The sequence below is a fragment of the Rana temporaria genome, chromosome 8 (genome assembly GCF_905171775.1).
Source record: "Rana temporaria chromosome 8, aRanTem1.1, whole genome shotgun sequence".
Lineage (NCBI taxonomy): Eukaryota > Metazoa > Chordata > Amphibia > Anura > Ranidae > Rana > Rana temporaria.
Window position 1 is genome coordinate 149,996,585 of NC_053496.1, and position 14,696 is coordinate 150,011,280.

General features: G+C 41.7%; 1 protein-coding gene across 1 annotated transcript in view; it reads right to left on the bottom strand.

Moving 5' to 3' along the window:
• Nucleotides 1-5,854, bottom strand: part of P2RX3 (purinergic receptor P2X 3) — a 736,403-nt gene extending 730,549 nt beyond the window's left edge. The window contains exon 1 of the mRNA XM_040320880.1: nt 4,918-5,854. Coding sequence (XP_040176814.1) covers nt 4,918-5,036 — 119 coding nt within the window. The 5' untranslated portion in view covers nt 5,037-5,854. The remainder of the gene's footprint in view (nt 1-4,917) is intronic.
• Nucleotides 5,855-14,696: the final 8,842 nt, after the last annotated feature.

Sequence of the window (14,696 nt, forward strand, 5' to 3'; positions counted from 1 at the left end):
ATGTTGGCTCAAAAATGTTGGTGGAAATTCTGAACACCAAGAACGTGGTCACGTACAACACATACGACAGCACTATTACAGGGAAGTTCAGTACCAATCGTGCTAGTAGAAGTTTGGTAAAAGACAATTCACGCTTCTCAGCCTCGTGCTTTTCAGTCCGTTACAGCGTGACGAATGTGCGATCTTCATTATGAACGCTAGTTTTACCAGACCGAGCGCTTCCGTCTCGTACTTGATTCAGAGCATGCGTGGATTTTTGTGTGTCGGAATTGTCCACACATGATCAGAATTTACGAGAACGGATTTTGTTGTCAGAAAATTTGAGAACCAGCTCTCAAATTTTTGTTTTCGGAAATTCCGACAGAAAATGTCCGATGGAGCCTACATGGTCGGAATTTCCGACGACAAGCTCCTATCAAACATTTGTTGTCGGAAATTCCGAGCGTGTGTACGCAGCATAACACTTTGTTTTTTTATTTTATTTTTTTCATTTTTTTTTACACTTTCCCTTTAAAACATTTTCTTTTTTTGATCACTTTTATTCATATTACAAGGGATGTAAAAATCCCTTGGAATAGGGCATGACAGGTCATCTTTATGGAGAGATCTGGGGTCAATAAGACCACACATCTCTCCTCCAGGCTGGAAAGCCTGAGATCAAAAAACAAAACAAGTACACGGAAGTATTTACAACTGCCAGGCCTCCGAGAGTCATAAAGACTGCCAGGGACCATCTGGTCACCGGTATTCCCTATGGTGAACTTACGCCGACAGCAGATTCCTTCTCCGGCTCAAACTGAAACGGGAGGACGTCCATTTACGCCCTCCCGGCGCAAAGTGGTTAATAAATAGTCTAAGTATCTCCATGATTGAAAGGTATTTGAAAGATAACCCGTATTGCTGGCTATGCATTACTTGATATTGATGGATGATCCTAGCATCACAAATGAAAATCCATCTGTTGTAACTGGTAATCAGTGCTTATTAGTGAGAAAGGCTTGTAGGGTCAGTGCAGTAGAAGGATACTGATAAATCTCTCTGCAACTGGATAATAGAATTATATTTTTGCTAAATATACACCAAACAGACAGAAAAAAAAGCATGGTTATAACTTATATTCAGCTCTGTGTTTGAAGTTGGACATCAACTCAGCTAGCTCTGTCTGTATAAGGCTCAAAAAATTCAAAATACTTCACAAAAATACCACCAGGATGAGGATCCTTATTTTAAAAAAAAGTGACAAATGTCAGCCAATATGGTTAAAATTTACTGTGGCATGGCTAAAAGCAAAGGGCCAGATTCACAGTGAGAGTACGCCGGCGTACCTACTGATACGCCGGCGTACTTTCAAATTTGCTGCGTCGTATCTTTAGTTTGAATCCTCAAACCAAGATACAACGGCTTCTCTGGCTTCGATCCGACAGGCGTACGGCTTCGTACGCCTTCGGATCGTAGGTGCAATACTTTGGTGCCCGCTGGGTGGAGTTTGCGTCGCTTTCCGCGTCGGGTATGCTATTTAGCTTTTTCCGTCGATCCACGAAGGTACGCGTGGCCGTCGCATTCTCTTACGTCGTCGCTAGTCGGCTTTTCCCGGCGTATAGTTAAAGCTGCTATTTCGTGGCGTATAGATAGACTTGCCATGTTAAAGTATGGCCGTCGTTCCGCGTCGAATTTTGAATTTTTTGCGTAAGTCGTCCGTGAATAGGAAAGGACGTAACTCACGTCTACGTTCAAAAAATGACAATTTGAAATACGCGCCGAGAAATTCACTACGCCGCCGTTACTTACGGCGCCAAAATCTTCCTGGATACGAAATTCCGCCAGGTATGATACGGCGGCGTAGCATATCTCTGATACGCTGCGCCAGGGCAATTCTTTGTGAATCTGGCCCAAAGATTCTTATATTATTAAAGCTAACGAACAAAAACCCTCTGTGGTGGACTTTTGAGGCACATGAAGAGTATAAAGTATTAGAAACAAATATTTGTTTATTAATTTGTATAAATAATTGAACATCTAACATATGGAATGCATTTGTAACATTATGACCGTTGTACATGTAAAATGTACAGTACTCTTGCAACCCAAACACATTTCGGAGTACACGTTTCTCCTTCCTCAGGGGTATGTATTGGCAAGAGAAAAATGAAAATACCCGAAATTCGGACGATAATGCTTTTGAACTAAAACAAATGCACATGTCTAATTTTTTAATACCTTGGAGTTTTAACTTACTTATTCACCAAAAATATGTAAGTGTACTTTGTTAAATTACTTGTGAAATGTCGTATATATGCAATTATAATATACAACTGTGGCATATACTTACTCTTCTTTTCAATATACTTTTATTCTCTAGAATATAAATTTCTCTTGCCAATACATACCCCTGAGGAAGGAGATACGTCATTTCCCCCGAAACGCGTTGGGATCCAAGAGTACTGTAATATTTTTTACATGTACAACAGTGATAATGTTACAAATGCATTCCATATGTTATATGTTCAATTCTTTTATACAATTTATTTTATATTTTATTCTAATACTTTTATACTCTTCACTTCCTTAAGACCCCTTTCACACTGAAGCGTTTTTACAGCGTTTTAGCATTAAAATAGCGCTATTAAAAACTCATAAATCTCCATGCATCTCAATGGACCCTTTCACACTGAGTCCTGCAATCAGCATCTTTGGAGCAGCTTTTGGGCGCTGAAAAAAATGCTGCCAAAACTCCCCTCTCCATTGAAATGAATTGAAAGCGCTGTAAAAACGCCTTACCCTTTCCACTGAGGCACTTCAAAAACGCCTAAAACGTTAGGGTCTTAGCGGTGCTTTACCAGCACATGGGATTGCAGATGAGGCTTTGCTCGAAAAACGCTTGAAAAACGCTTGAATAATGCCCCAGTGTGAAAGGGCCTAAAAGTCCACCACAAGGGGTTTTTGTTCTTAGTTTCAAATACTGGATGTGGCACTAAAAACATGCATGCAATTGCCATTCTCTACAAATTTTTTCCTTATATTACTAATTACATAAAGCTTTGTGAATTGAGCTGAACATCAGTTAACCATCTGTACATTGCTAATACCTAGCTATCACTATATCAAAACAGAAAACACTTCATTTCAATATTCCAGTACTTGATAAGGTGACCAAGTTAGTCAAATTATACTGTACACCAACTACAATATCAAAATGTACAATCTGTACTGTGCTTAAAACACACTTTAAGGAACACCAAGGAAAAAAGTTGTACAACTGATCAGAAGAGGGACTGCCTTGCCATGGCTATTACACATTGCCGTATGTAAAAATTGGTGTCCTTGATTTAAAATGGATATCTAAGTATGTGTTTCTATTAACAGCGATTAATAGAATCAGATTTGGAGCAAATGGTAAAAAGTGGAAAAAAGACAGCCTCAATTTTTTATGGGTACTTATTGGGGTCTACATCGTCAGATATGAGTAAATTAAGTGAAAATGGAAGAGATATGATCCAAATTTGATGGAGAGGTGGGAGGAAGTATGGAGGTTCCTATTGCAGATATTGATATCACTTCGAAATAAACTAATACAATTTAAAATAATACATAGGATTCATTATACGCCATATAAATTTACATATGATTTTCCCGACAAACCCCTCAGAACTGCTGGAGATGTGCAGACATTCCAGGGAGACTTTATGCATATATTTTGGTTATGCCCAAAAATAGTGGTATTTTGGAGAGAGGTTCTGAGAATGATTGCCACAGTGACATCAATAATCTTGGAACAGGAGGCAGAGATCTGTTTGCTAGGATTGGCAGGGAAAATTCTGTTTCAGTGGGAAGGAGAACACAGGTAGGCGTATATTATTATTATTCTATGCTAGGAAAATGATAGTGTTTTAAACTGGGAAAAAGGCAGTAGCTCCCTCGGTGATACATTGGAAAAATTAAGTAAACAGCATTTTGACACTTTATAGGGAGGCATACTGGAACAGAGGACAGGGGGAGAAATATGAGAGAGTATGGGCGAGTTGGATAAAAAATCCTATAACAGCTAAAGAATTTATAAAAAAAAAAAATCCCATAACCAGCGTCAGGATAAATAGGGTATAAGGGGAGGTTAACCATACCATTGAATAAAGGGAGATAGAGGTGGGTAAAAGGTATTTGTGTTGGGTGAAAGGTATGAATTACTTTTTTATGGAGGCTCTAGAAGAGAGCAGAGGAATGATGAATGTAATTGAAATGTAAATGTAAATGTAGGGTTTCATTCTTTGTATGGAAAAGATTTTGAAAATTAATAGAGATTTATTAAAAAAAAAAAAAAAGTATGTGTTTCTATTTGTGTAATCATGCAGTAGGTTAACTAATAATGCAATATTTCAGGTTTTGATAGTGCTGAAATCACCTATTTTCTTATATCTCTTGGGAATTCCAGGAGTGACATCTTTGGCTTCCTCTTTAATCTTTATTTTATATTATGCAGAATTCAATACAAACATGACTGGGAACAAAGCCATAAATTATGGCAGAGTGATCACACCGATGTTATCCGCAAGAGCTATTTAATGGAGGAACCTAAATTTTGGGTTGACTGATTCTAACTTCTGTAGTAACTCCTTCAGCGTTGTTAAAGCCCAAGATGAACAGAAGTAAAATATGGCATGTACAAATTTGTGTCAAATATAAATTCAAAGCAATAATTATGTAATTTCAGCACTTTAAGCATATACAGGATTGTTCAATAGATGGAAAGAGCAATTGTGATATGTGCCAAGCAGTAACTCAAAACAACCAATCAGAAAAATAATCATTAATCTACTGTCATTTAAAGCATTTTACAATTTATTCTTTCTTATTATTTAAAAAAAAGGCAGTTAAACCTATACAAATATAGCATAAAACCATAAAAACACAAAAAAGTACTACCATACAAAGTAGGTTTTAATTAGGAGCTGCACTGCTCTGTTGATGATTCCAATAGTCCAGCTTTTAACCACCACTGACTTAGTTGTTTCATAGGTAAAGAAGTCGGTGATAAAACCCATAGCTCTTATACACCAAGCTTTCCACCAACCCAAATTCTACAAGACTGCTATCACCAAGCTGTGTCCTTTTCTCTTGGAGACCCAGTTTTTGTTTAAAAGCTTTTAGAATGAGCCTTAATCACAGACACGTCTTAGAACGTTTGGAGTTTGAACAACTTTTCACAAATGCAGAAGAGAATTCTCCAAGCTATTAGTCATACATTATTAAAGCATTAAACTCACAAAGCCCTTTTTTTTCTGTAGTGATCTTGCAGATTTTAAATATAAGTAGGTCCTCAGTGCCTTTAAATTTTTTTCCATATAGATGTGGCTTATAATTCCAATTTTTAGTTTTTTTTTTTATGTCCAAGCTGTTTCTAGGCAGTTTGGAAATCCTGTCCCCTGAGTTTTTGAATGTCTGTCTTTATGAATTCCTGTCTTTATGAATGTGTCCCGAGTTTTCCTGCTTGGATCTAAAAGTGAAGATGCTTCCACACTTCTCCAGCGGATGTAACCAGAGTTTGGGTTGAAATCCTCAGTGGAGCGTTAATTGTTTCAATTTGCCAAACTCAATTACTAAAGATGAAGTCAGAAGGAATGTAATAACATCAAGGAATAAAAGACCTCCTTCATGCTACCAAGAGGCTGTGAGGAAAAATAACAACACTTAACAATGAGGTGAGAGGAAGATCTACAAGAAAGTAATGAGTAAGAGATCCTCGCTAATGCTTAGTCAATTATGATGGGCAGTGGAGATTTGTGTAAATACTTTGGCTCTTTAATGGAAATAAAAAAAAGGTTATTGCTCAGGAATGTGGTGTTTACAACAGAAAGAGTATCCCCAATGACATAAAAGAATGGTCCTCCATTTGTGAAATCTTTTTCTTTACTAAGATAAACATGTACCACATTGTAGTGGTAAATGCTTTGTGAAGGGGAACAATAATCTGCAAATTAAATTATTAGGAACATTGGCAAATGTTCATTAGAGACCACATCATTTTTGTAAAGGAACAACAAACCTAGAGCAAAGGGGACTTATTTAGAAAAGTCTAGGCTGCATTCACACCTGAGCATTTCGTTTTCAGGCAGAAAGTCGCATTTTTTTATCTCGAATTTGACACGTTTTTGCCGCGATTTTGTACAGGTCAAATGGTCACCAATGTAAAAAAAAGAAGAAAAATGCATATAATCTGCCTAAAAATAAGCTCCAGAACTTGTTTGAGTTTCTGGCATTTTGGAGCTTCTAGCTTCAGCCGTTTGAGTGGAGGATGTGAACCATTTCCATAGAGAATAATTGATTTTTTCACCTCACCATTTTGTAGCTTGAGACATCAAGCTACCAACCGCTAGGTGTGAATGGGGCCTCAAAGTAACCAATAAAAATAAATTCTCCTCTCAGAAATGTTAAGGGGGTGGGGCCGAAGCGACGCAGTGAGAGGAAACAATTCTCTTTGCTGGATGATCCTATCTGTCCTCTCAATGCTCCTACTGTGATTACATCTGACTCAGTGTCCTGTGTGTGGTACCGAAAATCCGCTGTACCTGTCAGCCAGCTGACTGCGTCCTTGCTGAGCTGCTATGACTCTATCTAAGGAGGAGAAAGGAGCGACCATGGATTCCTGCTTCTCTGACACAGTGACCTTCCAGGGCAGCAGTAAAGTCCAGGGAAAGGAGCCTGGGAGTTTAAAAGCAGGAGGTTCGAGGCTGGACTCAGCCCTTCCTTCTCTGTGCTGGCAGCTCAGCTGTTAGCCAATTGCCAGCTTTCCATCTCTCCACAGTGATCCACCTGTTGATGATCCGCTTGTCAGCCTCTGCCTCATTAAGGACTTCCAGTTCATTTGCTCTTCGTCTTCGCCTGTGTTAACATCACAAGAGGACTTTTCTCTGCGTTCCAGTTGAAGACCTGCTTGACTGAAGTTACCTCTGGCTACAGATCTAGCTTGCTGTTCACTAACTTAACGCTGGCTCTTGTACATTGGCTTGGCCGACTACCCGATCCGGTTACTGAACTCTGGCTATGTTTTGACTATGCTTACTCTGTTTACCTTTTTGTTTTTTATTATTAACAAGTGATTTATCTGTACTTCTGTCTCGGTCTGATTCATGGTTTCTGACAGTAGGCGAAGGCCATGAATTCAGAAGATGCAAGCCCAATCCACTTGTTAATATTTTTTCCAGATTGGATGACCTGGACCACCGCATGGATCAGTTTTCCACGCCGATACAGACGCTCCTGAGTTGCATGGCTCGTCTAGAGTCTCCCACTGTGGCGCTCTGTGCAGGCAACCGCCTCGAGTATTTCCTCCTTAAGAGGTATGTCTGATTCCGCTCCACTTCACCAGCAATTTGGGGGCGATTCAGTCCCAATGCAGAGGTTTTCTCAACCAGGTTTTTTTTTAAAAGAAAGAGAGTGCCCCAGGGGCTTTTTTAGCAGCAATGAAGATACAAACGTTAGTAAAAAATCAAGATTTTTATTATCGGAGAGACAATGGGACAACATATAAGCTCTGGTATCTATGAAGCGAGACGCAATGGATTAAAAGAGTATACACTCAGACAGTGATTCCCTATTGGGTTGATGTTTAGATCATCGATGTATGGAAATGCCCCAATGCATTTCGACCCTCAGGGTCTTCTTCAGGGGTATTTTTACATTTCTAAAAATAGCATGTTTAAGCATCCTGTCATGGTGTGTATATATATATATATATATATATATATATATATATATATATATATACACACAGTACAGACCAAAAGAGTTTCTTTATTTTCATGACTATGAAAAATCGTAGATTCACGCTGAAGGCATCAAGACTATAGTCCAACTAAACACAAACCAGATTGAATAGCATGCCGCTGCAAGATGCTGTGCTAGCCATGCTGGTCCAGTATGCGTTCAATTCTGAATAAACCCCCAACAGTGTCACCAGCAAAGCACCCCCACACCATCACACCTCCTTCTCCATGCTTCACGGTGGGAACCAGGCATGTAGAGTCCATCTGTTCACCTTTTCTGCGTCGCACAAAGACACGGGGGTTGGAACCAAAGATCTCAAGTTTGGACTCATCAGACCAAAGCACAGATTTCCACTGGTCTAATGTCCATTACTTGTGTTCTTTAGCCCAAAACAAGTCTCTTCTGCTTGTTGCCTTTCTTTAGCAGTGGTTTCCTAGCAGATATTCTACCATGAAGGCCTGATTCACACAGTCTCCTCTTAACAGTTCTAGAGATGTGTCTGCTGCAAAAGGTGGCTACTTTGAAGAACCTAGAATATGAAATATATTTTCAGTTGTTTCACACTTTTTTGTTATGTAATTAGAATTTCCACATGTGTTAATTCATAGTCTTGATGCCTTCAGTGTGAATCTACAATTTTCATAGTCATGAAAATAAAGAAAACTCTTTGAATGAGAAGGTGTGTCCAAACTTTTGGTCTGTAGTATATATATATATATATATATATATATATATATATATATATATATATATATATATATATATATATATATATATATATATATATATATGATTGTAATTGCGTTTTCTGACATCAGCATATGTCAGACTCTATATTCACTGAATATTTACCCCTTTCGCCAGAAGAGACTTGCTTGACCAGAGACTTCATTAAAAAATCAAAGTATCAATCTCCTTGAAAACGATCCCGGACCAAACTGGTGAGAGGCACCCCCCCATCCCAAGGCAGGGGCGACCATAGTCCGTGAGGCTTACAAGTGGTCACACAATTGCAGGCCCCCCAGGGGGGAGAAACGGCATGTGGGTCTAAGTACCTGAAATATTGTAATTATAGTAATTCAGTATGTTTGTAAGGTAAGCACTTAGGGTCATCACAGAGGGGGGCATGCAGGAAACTTGTAGGGTGCGATGCTAAGCATTCTATGCTGCATATCTTATCTTGCCACGTGTGCTTGGTTCCCGTGCAGGGGGTCGTGGATCCGTACCAGCCCCTATGCACAGGAGCACGCACAGCAAAATCTGCAGGAAACATAATACATACATTTGGTTTTTACCTTTGGTCCATATTTAAGTAAATCGTCTTGGTATTCAACCAAGATATTTATTTATAAATTTAAAAATATATATAATTATTTTTGAAAGAATTTGACAAATATTCTATAAACTCCATCAGGTGAAGTGTTAATGAGTGTTAATACCGAACAAATCGGTATAGTGAATAAAACTATGAAGTGGAATGGAAAACTAGGTTTGTGAGTGACTATAGGCCAGATTCACAAAGCAGATGCGCCGACTTAACTCGAGATGCGCGGCGTAATTGAAATTTGCACCGCGCGTATTTTTGCGCCTGATCCTCAAAACGAGATACGCCTGAAATTCCGGTTTTCCCGTCCTACCTAAAATAATTACACCGGCGCTTCTTCGCACGCAAAATACGCTAGACACGCCGCTGTTTTGATAGGCAAAGATGCAAATGAGGGAGATAAGGCGATCCACAAAATTAAGTGTGTGCGGCGTAGATTACGCCCTGTGCGCTTCTGTTAGTTTCATGGTGTAAAATTACACTTTATAAAAGGTGCCCTAATTTTACACAAGCCGTGTAAAGGTCAGCTAAAGCAACACCATTAAGGAAGAGCTGAGCACACACACTTGCAGGACAACAATCTGTATGCCAACATGCCAGGGGCATCCATGCTCATAACTATACTAGTGACTTCAGTAACCGAGGGTACCCCCTCTTCTGAGGGAACAGCAGTCAGGAGACGCCTCGCAGAATGCATCTTTGCACAGTAAACACACACACATTAATCATGTCACAATGAGAATGCATGAATGCACACCACTGTGGTCCCTAGCACAGACACATCACATGCACATCTAATTGGATTAGATCCAAGTACCCCCCAATGGTACTTGGGAGCAGTAACGCCCCACCACGGCTCCAATTATGTCACTGTGCATTCATACACCTTTCACATGGACCTGGGATCACTTCTCCCTGGTCCTGGGGATCCCTACTCCACTAAAACTGAGGGTGACACCCTTATTTAATCAGGAATGCCACCCCCACATTCACACATCATTCACACACATAAACCAAATCATAATCACAGTATAATAAAAAAAAAAATCAAAAGTACCCCCACAAATTAACGGCGGCGGCGTAAGCTACGCCTGGGCCGCCCACGGCCACGGCCAACCAGAGGAGCCTCCTGGGGGGTGGGTGAGCAGGGGAAGGAGGATCATCCTGGGGGGGTGGGTGAGCAGGGGAAGGAGGATCATCCTGGGGACTGTCCTCTTGATGGCCTGCCCTCCAAAGCCACTGCTAACCTGTTCAGACTGAGAGTGAGGGCAGCCGTATTGGCCTGGACAGCCCGGGTATTGTCCTGGACAGCCTGGGTCAGGGCACTCACCTCCTGGGCCACGCCTGTTGTGGCGGTCTGCAGGTCACAAAGGCATGTGATGACCGCCAAGGAGTTTGTGGCCACATCAGTGATTGACTCCTTAATTGAACCCAGGCTGTCCTCCATCTGGCTCAGAGTCTGTTTGATCTGAGCCAGATTGCGGGTCTGCCGGGCATTGTCCCTCTGCAGACGCTCGGCCACCCCCCTGGTCTCATGGGTCACCATCCTGCCTGCCGCTGAGGCTTGTGGCCTGGGAGGAGGGGAGAGAGAGACCCTTGTGGGTTGAGGCCTGTTGGGGGAGGAGTGGGAAGGGCTACCCCTGATGGTGGCCTGACTGCTGCCAGCCTCAGGGGTAAACAAATCCGAGGCCAAAAGGACATGCCTGGCAATGTCCATATCTTCCTCCTCAGCCTCCACCCCCTCATCCTCCTCCCCCTCAACCTCCCCATGAGGGGAGGTGTGGCCACTCCCCTCCCCTGGGGACTCCTGCCATTCTTGGGACTCTTCTGCAGCCTGTTGTCCAGGGAATGGTGCAGCAGCCTGGTCTGATGGCCCAGCAACCTCCTGGCCTGATGGCCCAGCAACCTCCTGGCCATCTGTGGAGGACACAAAACAATCACAGGTTGGAGGATCCACACACTTGGCACATCTTCCCTTCCCCCACCCACACATGCTAATCACCAGATAGAAAAACCCAAAACTTACCTGTCCTCACAGGAGAATCAGATTGATAGCCAGGCAGGCCCACCACCTGCTGTGGGTGGAAACACCGGGCCACTGCCCATTCCTCCTCACTCAGCCTGATGGGGCAGGGTGTGCCTCCTCTAGTGCCCCTGGCATGGGCATTGATCTTGGCCATCTTCTCACGGACCAGGCTCTTAAGATCGTTGATCTTCTTTTGTATCCCACTGGGGGTCCTCGTCTACCCCCCCTACCGCCGCATTGATCTGATCCGTAATTTTCTGGATGATCGCCTTCCTCCTGGCCGGGGGGGTGTTCCGGCTCTCAGGGCCATGCAAATAACGCCCATATTGGGCGATGCCCCTAGCAAGAATCTGCTTCTCTATGCTCGAAAAATTGAGCTTCCTGCGCTTCATTTCCATAACACCCACCACTCAGCAACAACAAAAAACAAACACAACAAACAAAAATACTCACACAACAAACAAACAAAAATACTCACACAACAAACAAACAAAAATACTCACACAACAAACAAAAAAATACTCGCACAACAAACACAAAAATCAAACCACACAAGCAGACATCTACTACAAATTCAAAAACAAACTCCGAAAAAACACAGAAAATACACTCTACTACACTCTACTACTCCTCCAAATCTTTTAACTAACACGAAACTCACCAACACTCACCAACAGACGACAGAGTAGAAGCAACTTGCTCTAGGAAGGGGAACACAGGGATGTACTTTTGCAAGGGAAGTGTGTTTGTCTGGGGCTATTTATACACAGGGCGATTCTCAAACTAAGTATGCTTGGCCTTTTTCCTATCTCACTGATTGCGCCGAGCCAAGTTCTGCACATGCCCAGTGAGGTGCTGATTCGTGCACGCATGCGCAGTACGGCCGGCCCTTCATTTGCATGGGGTCACGGCTCATTACAATGGAGCACGCCCACTTCCTTCCCACTTGCAATAACCCCGCCTTACGCCTCGGGATTTAAGTTACGCTTGCGCAATTTGGGCCGCAAATGCGCTGTGGATACGGCACTTACGACAAAAAATTAAGGCGCCGGAACTTAAATGACATACGTTTTGAGTAACTTCATTTGCGCCGCTGTTTGTGAATCTGGCCCTATAAAGGTAGATTCACGTAGATTGGCCTAGCTTTAGGGCGGCCTAGCCTAGCCTTTTTAGGCTACACCGCCGTAAATTCGTTAGGCTAGTAGTGATTCTCAAAACGACGTTAATCGACTGCGGCGGGCTCGCGTTCGTTCGGGAATCGTCGTAAATGCTCATTTACATAATCTACGCCGGCCGCAATGGAAGCGCCACCTAGCGGTAAGCCAAAACATTGCAATCTAAGATAGGACGGCGCAAGCCGTCCTATCTTAGATATGTTTAAGTGTATCTCTGTTAGAGAATACACTTAAACATAGGTCGGCTTAGATTCAGAGTTAGGTCGGCTTATCTGTAGATAAGCCGGCCTAACTCTTTGTTAATCTACCTATTAGTATATAATGTTAAGGCTCCTGCCCCTATAGGCGAGTGCCTGAACATCAACCAAAGCAGAGATTGAAAATGTGGAAAAAATAAATAAAAATAATCAAAAACACAGACTATCAAAAAGTAATGGCTCAGAAAGAAAAAAATGGATTGATGTGAGAATGGATATGAGTGTATAATAATTCAATACTATGATCAAGTGTTGTATCATATAAATAGATAAGTGCTAAAGGAACAATATGTGAAAGGTGCAAAATGACTTATCAAGTAAGTGAAGGAAGACTAACACCTTAGTGTCGTGTCAAAGTATTTTAAACGAAAACAGATCCAGGTGTATGGAGCCTGCAAGTTCAAGTCAGGCATACACCCTTGCTGTATCTATGTTGAGAAGAGATCACAGGCTGGTCAGCAATAGTGTTGAGCAGAATACGCCATATTCGATTTCGCGATATATCACGAATATATAGCCGAATATTCGAGAAATATTCGCTAAATTTGAATATTCGTGATATTTTAACGAAATGAAATGATTGCGAAATTTCGCTATTGCGAATGCGAACATAATTGCGAAATTTCGGTAGGAGCACTCTGATTGGCTCAGAATATTCTTGATATTTTTTCGAAATTTCGCAAAATGCGAATGCGATATTTATTGCGGAATTTCGACAATTGCTGTAGGAGCACTCTGATTGGCTCAGAATATTCGTGATATTTTATGCGAAATTTTGCAAAATGCGAATGCGATATTTATTTCGGAATTTCGACAAATGCTGTAGGAGCACTCTGATTGGCTCAGAATATTCGTGATATTTTATCGAAATTTCGCAAAATTGCGAATGCGAAATTTATTGCGGAATTTCCCCAAATGCTGTAGGAGCACTCTGATTGGCTCATTCTGAAATCGAATATTCGAGATATTTTATCGCAATTTCACAAAATGCGAATGCGAAATTGATTGCAGATATTTCGACAACGCTGTAGAAGCACTCTGAAATCGAATATTTGTGATATTTTAGCGAAAAAACAATATTGCGATTGCGATATATATTGCGAAATTCTCGATCGCGCATGCGCAATCGCGCGAACAACACGCGCCCAACACGCGACCATTTCCTGGACCCTTGCCAGTTTCCAACTTTATGTTCGCATCGCAATTTTGTGCTGCCCAAGTGACCATTCCTTGGAATTGTAAAATGGTTGGAAGCAATTTCTCACCCGCTGAGGAAAAGATGCTGATTAGTGTAAGTATTTTGACCACTGTTATTTCATTATCTTTATTCTTTAACTGCATTTTAGACTAGTTTAAAAGTTAGTATATAAGATCAGATATTAGTATTTCCCAAACAATGTGTCTCCTGTTGTTACAAAACTACAACTCCCAGCATGCCTGGACAGCTGCAGACACTCTGGTTGGTAAATGTGTATTTAGGCACTTTCCTTGCTATTTAGCATAATGAATTTAACATGTTGTGGACATAGGACGTATGCGAACGTCCTGACTTCAGGGTCCTTAAGGCCCAAGGACGTTCGAATACATATTGCCCTTTAGATGTTGCAGAACTACAACTTCCAGCATGCCTGGGAATGCTGGCACTTCTAGTTTTGTAAGTTCTGCAGACCCACATTTTTCAGACCTTTATGCACGGGTCTCTAAACTGTGGCACCCTAGATGCAGCAAAAGTAAAATTCTTAGCATGCACTGACAGACCATGGCTGATGGGAGTAGTAGTTTTGCAACAGCTGGAGGTGGACTGGTCTTGAAACCCTGAGTTAGGTAACAAACTCGCAGTGTTTTGCAACCATTCTGCCTCCAGCTGTTGCAAAACTACAACTCCCTGCATGCAACTGGCTGCAATAACCCCCCCCCCCCCCCTCTCCCCCAATGTGAATGTACAGGGTACATTCACATGGGCTGTGGCTTACAGTGTGCTTCTAGCTGAAGCAAATTTGGCGCTGCAGCTCAAACCCTCAGCGGGAAACTACTGTGAACCCCATGCCCCTCTGACTGTACCTTAAAAACACTACACCACACTACATATAAATTAAAAAACAAAACATATACACATACCCCTACATAGCCACCACCCCTACATAGCCACCCTCACC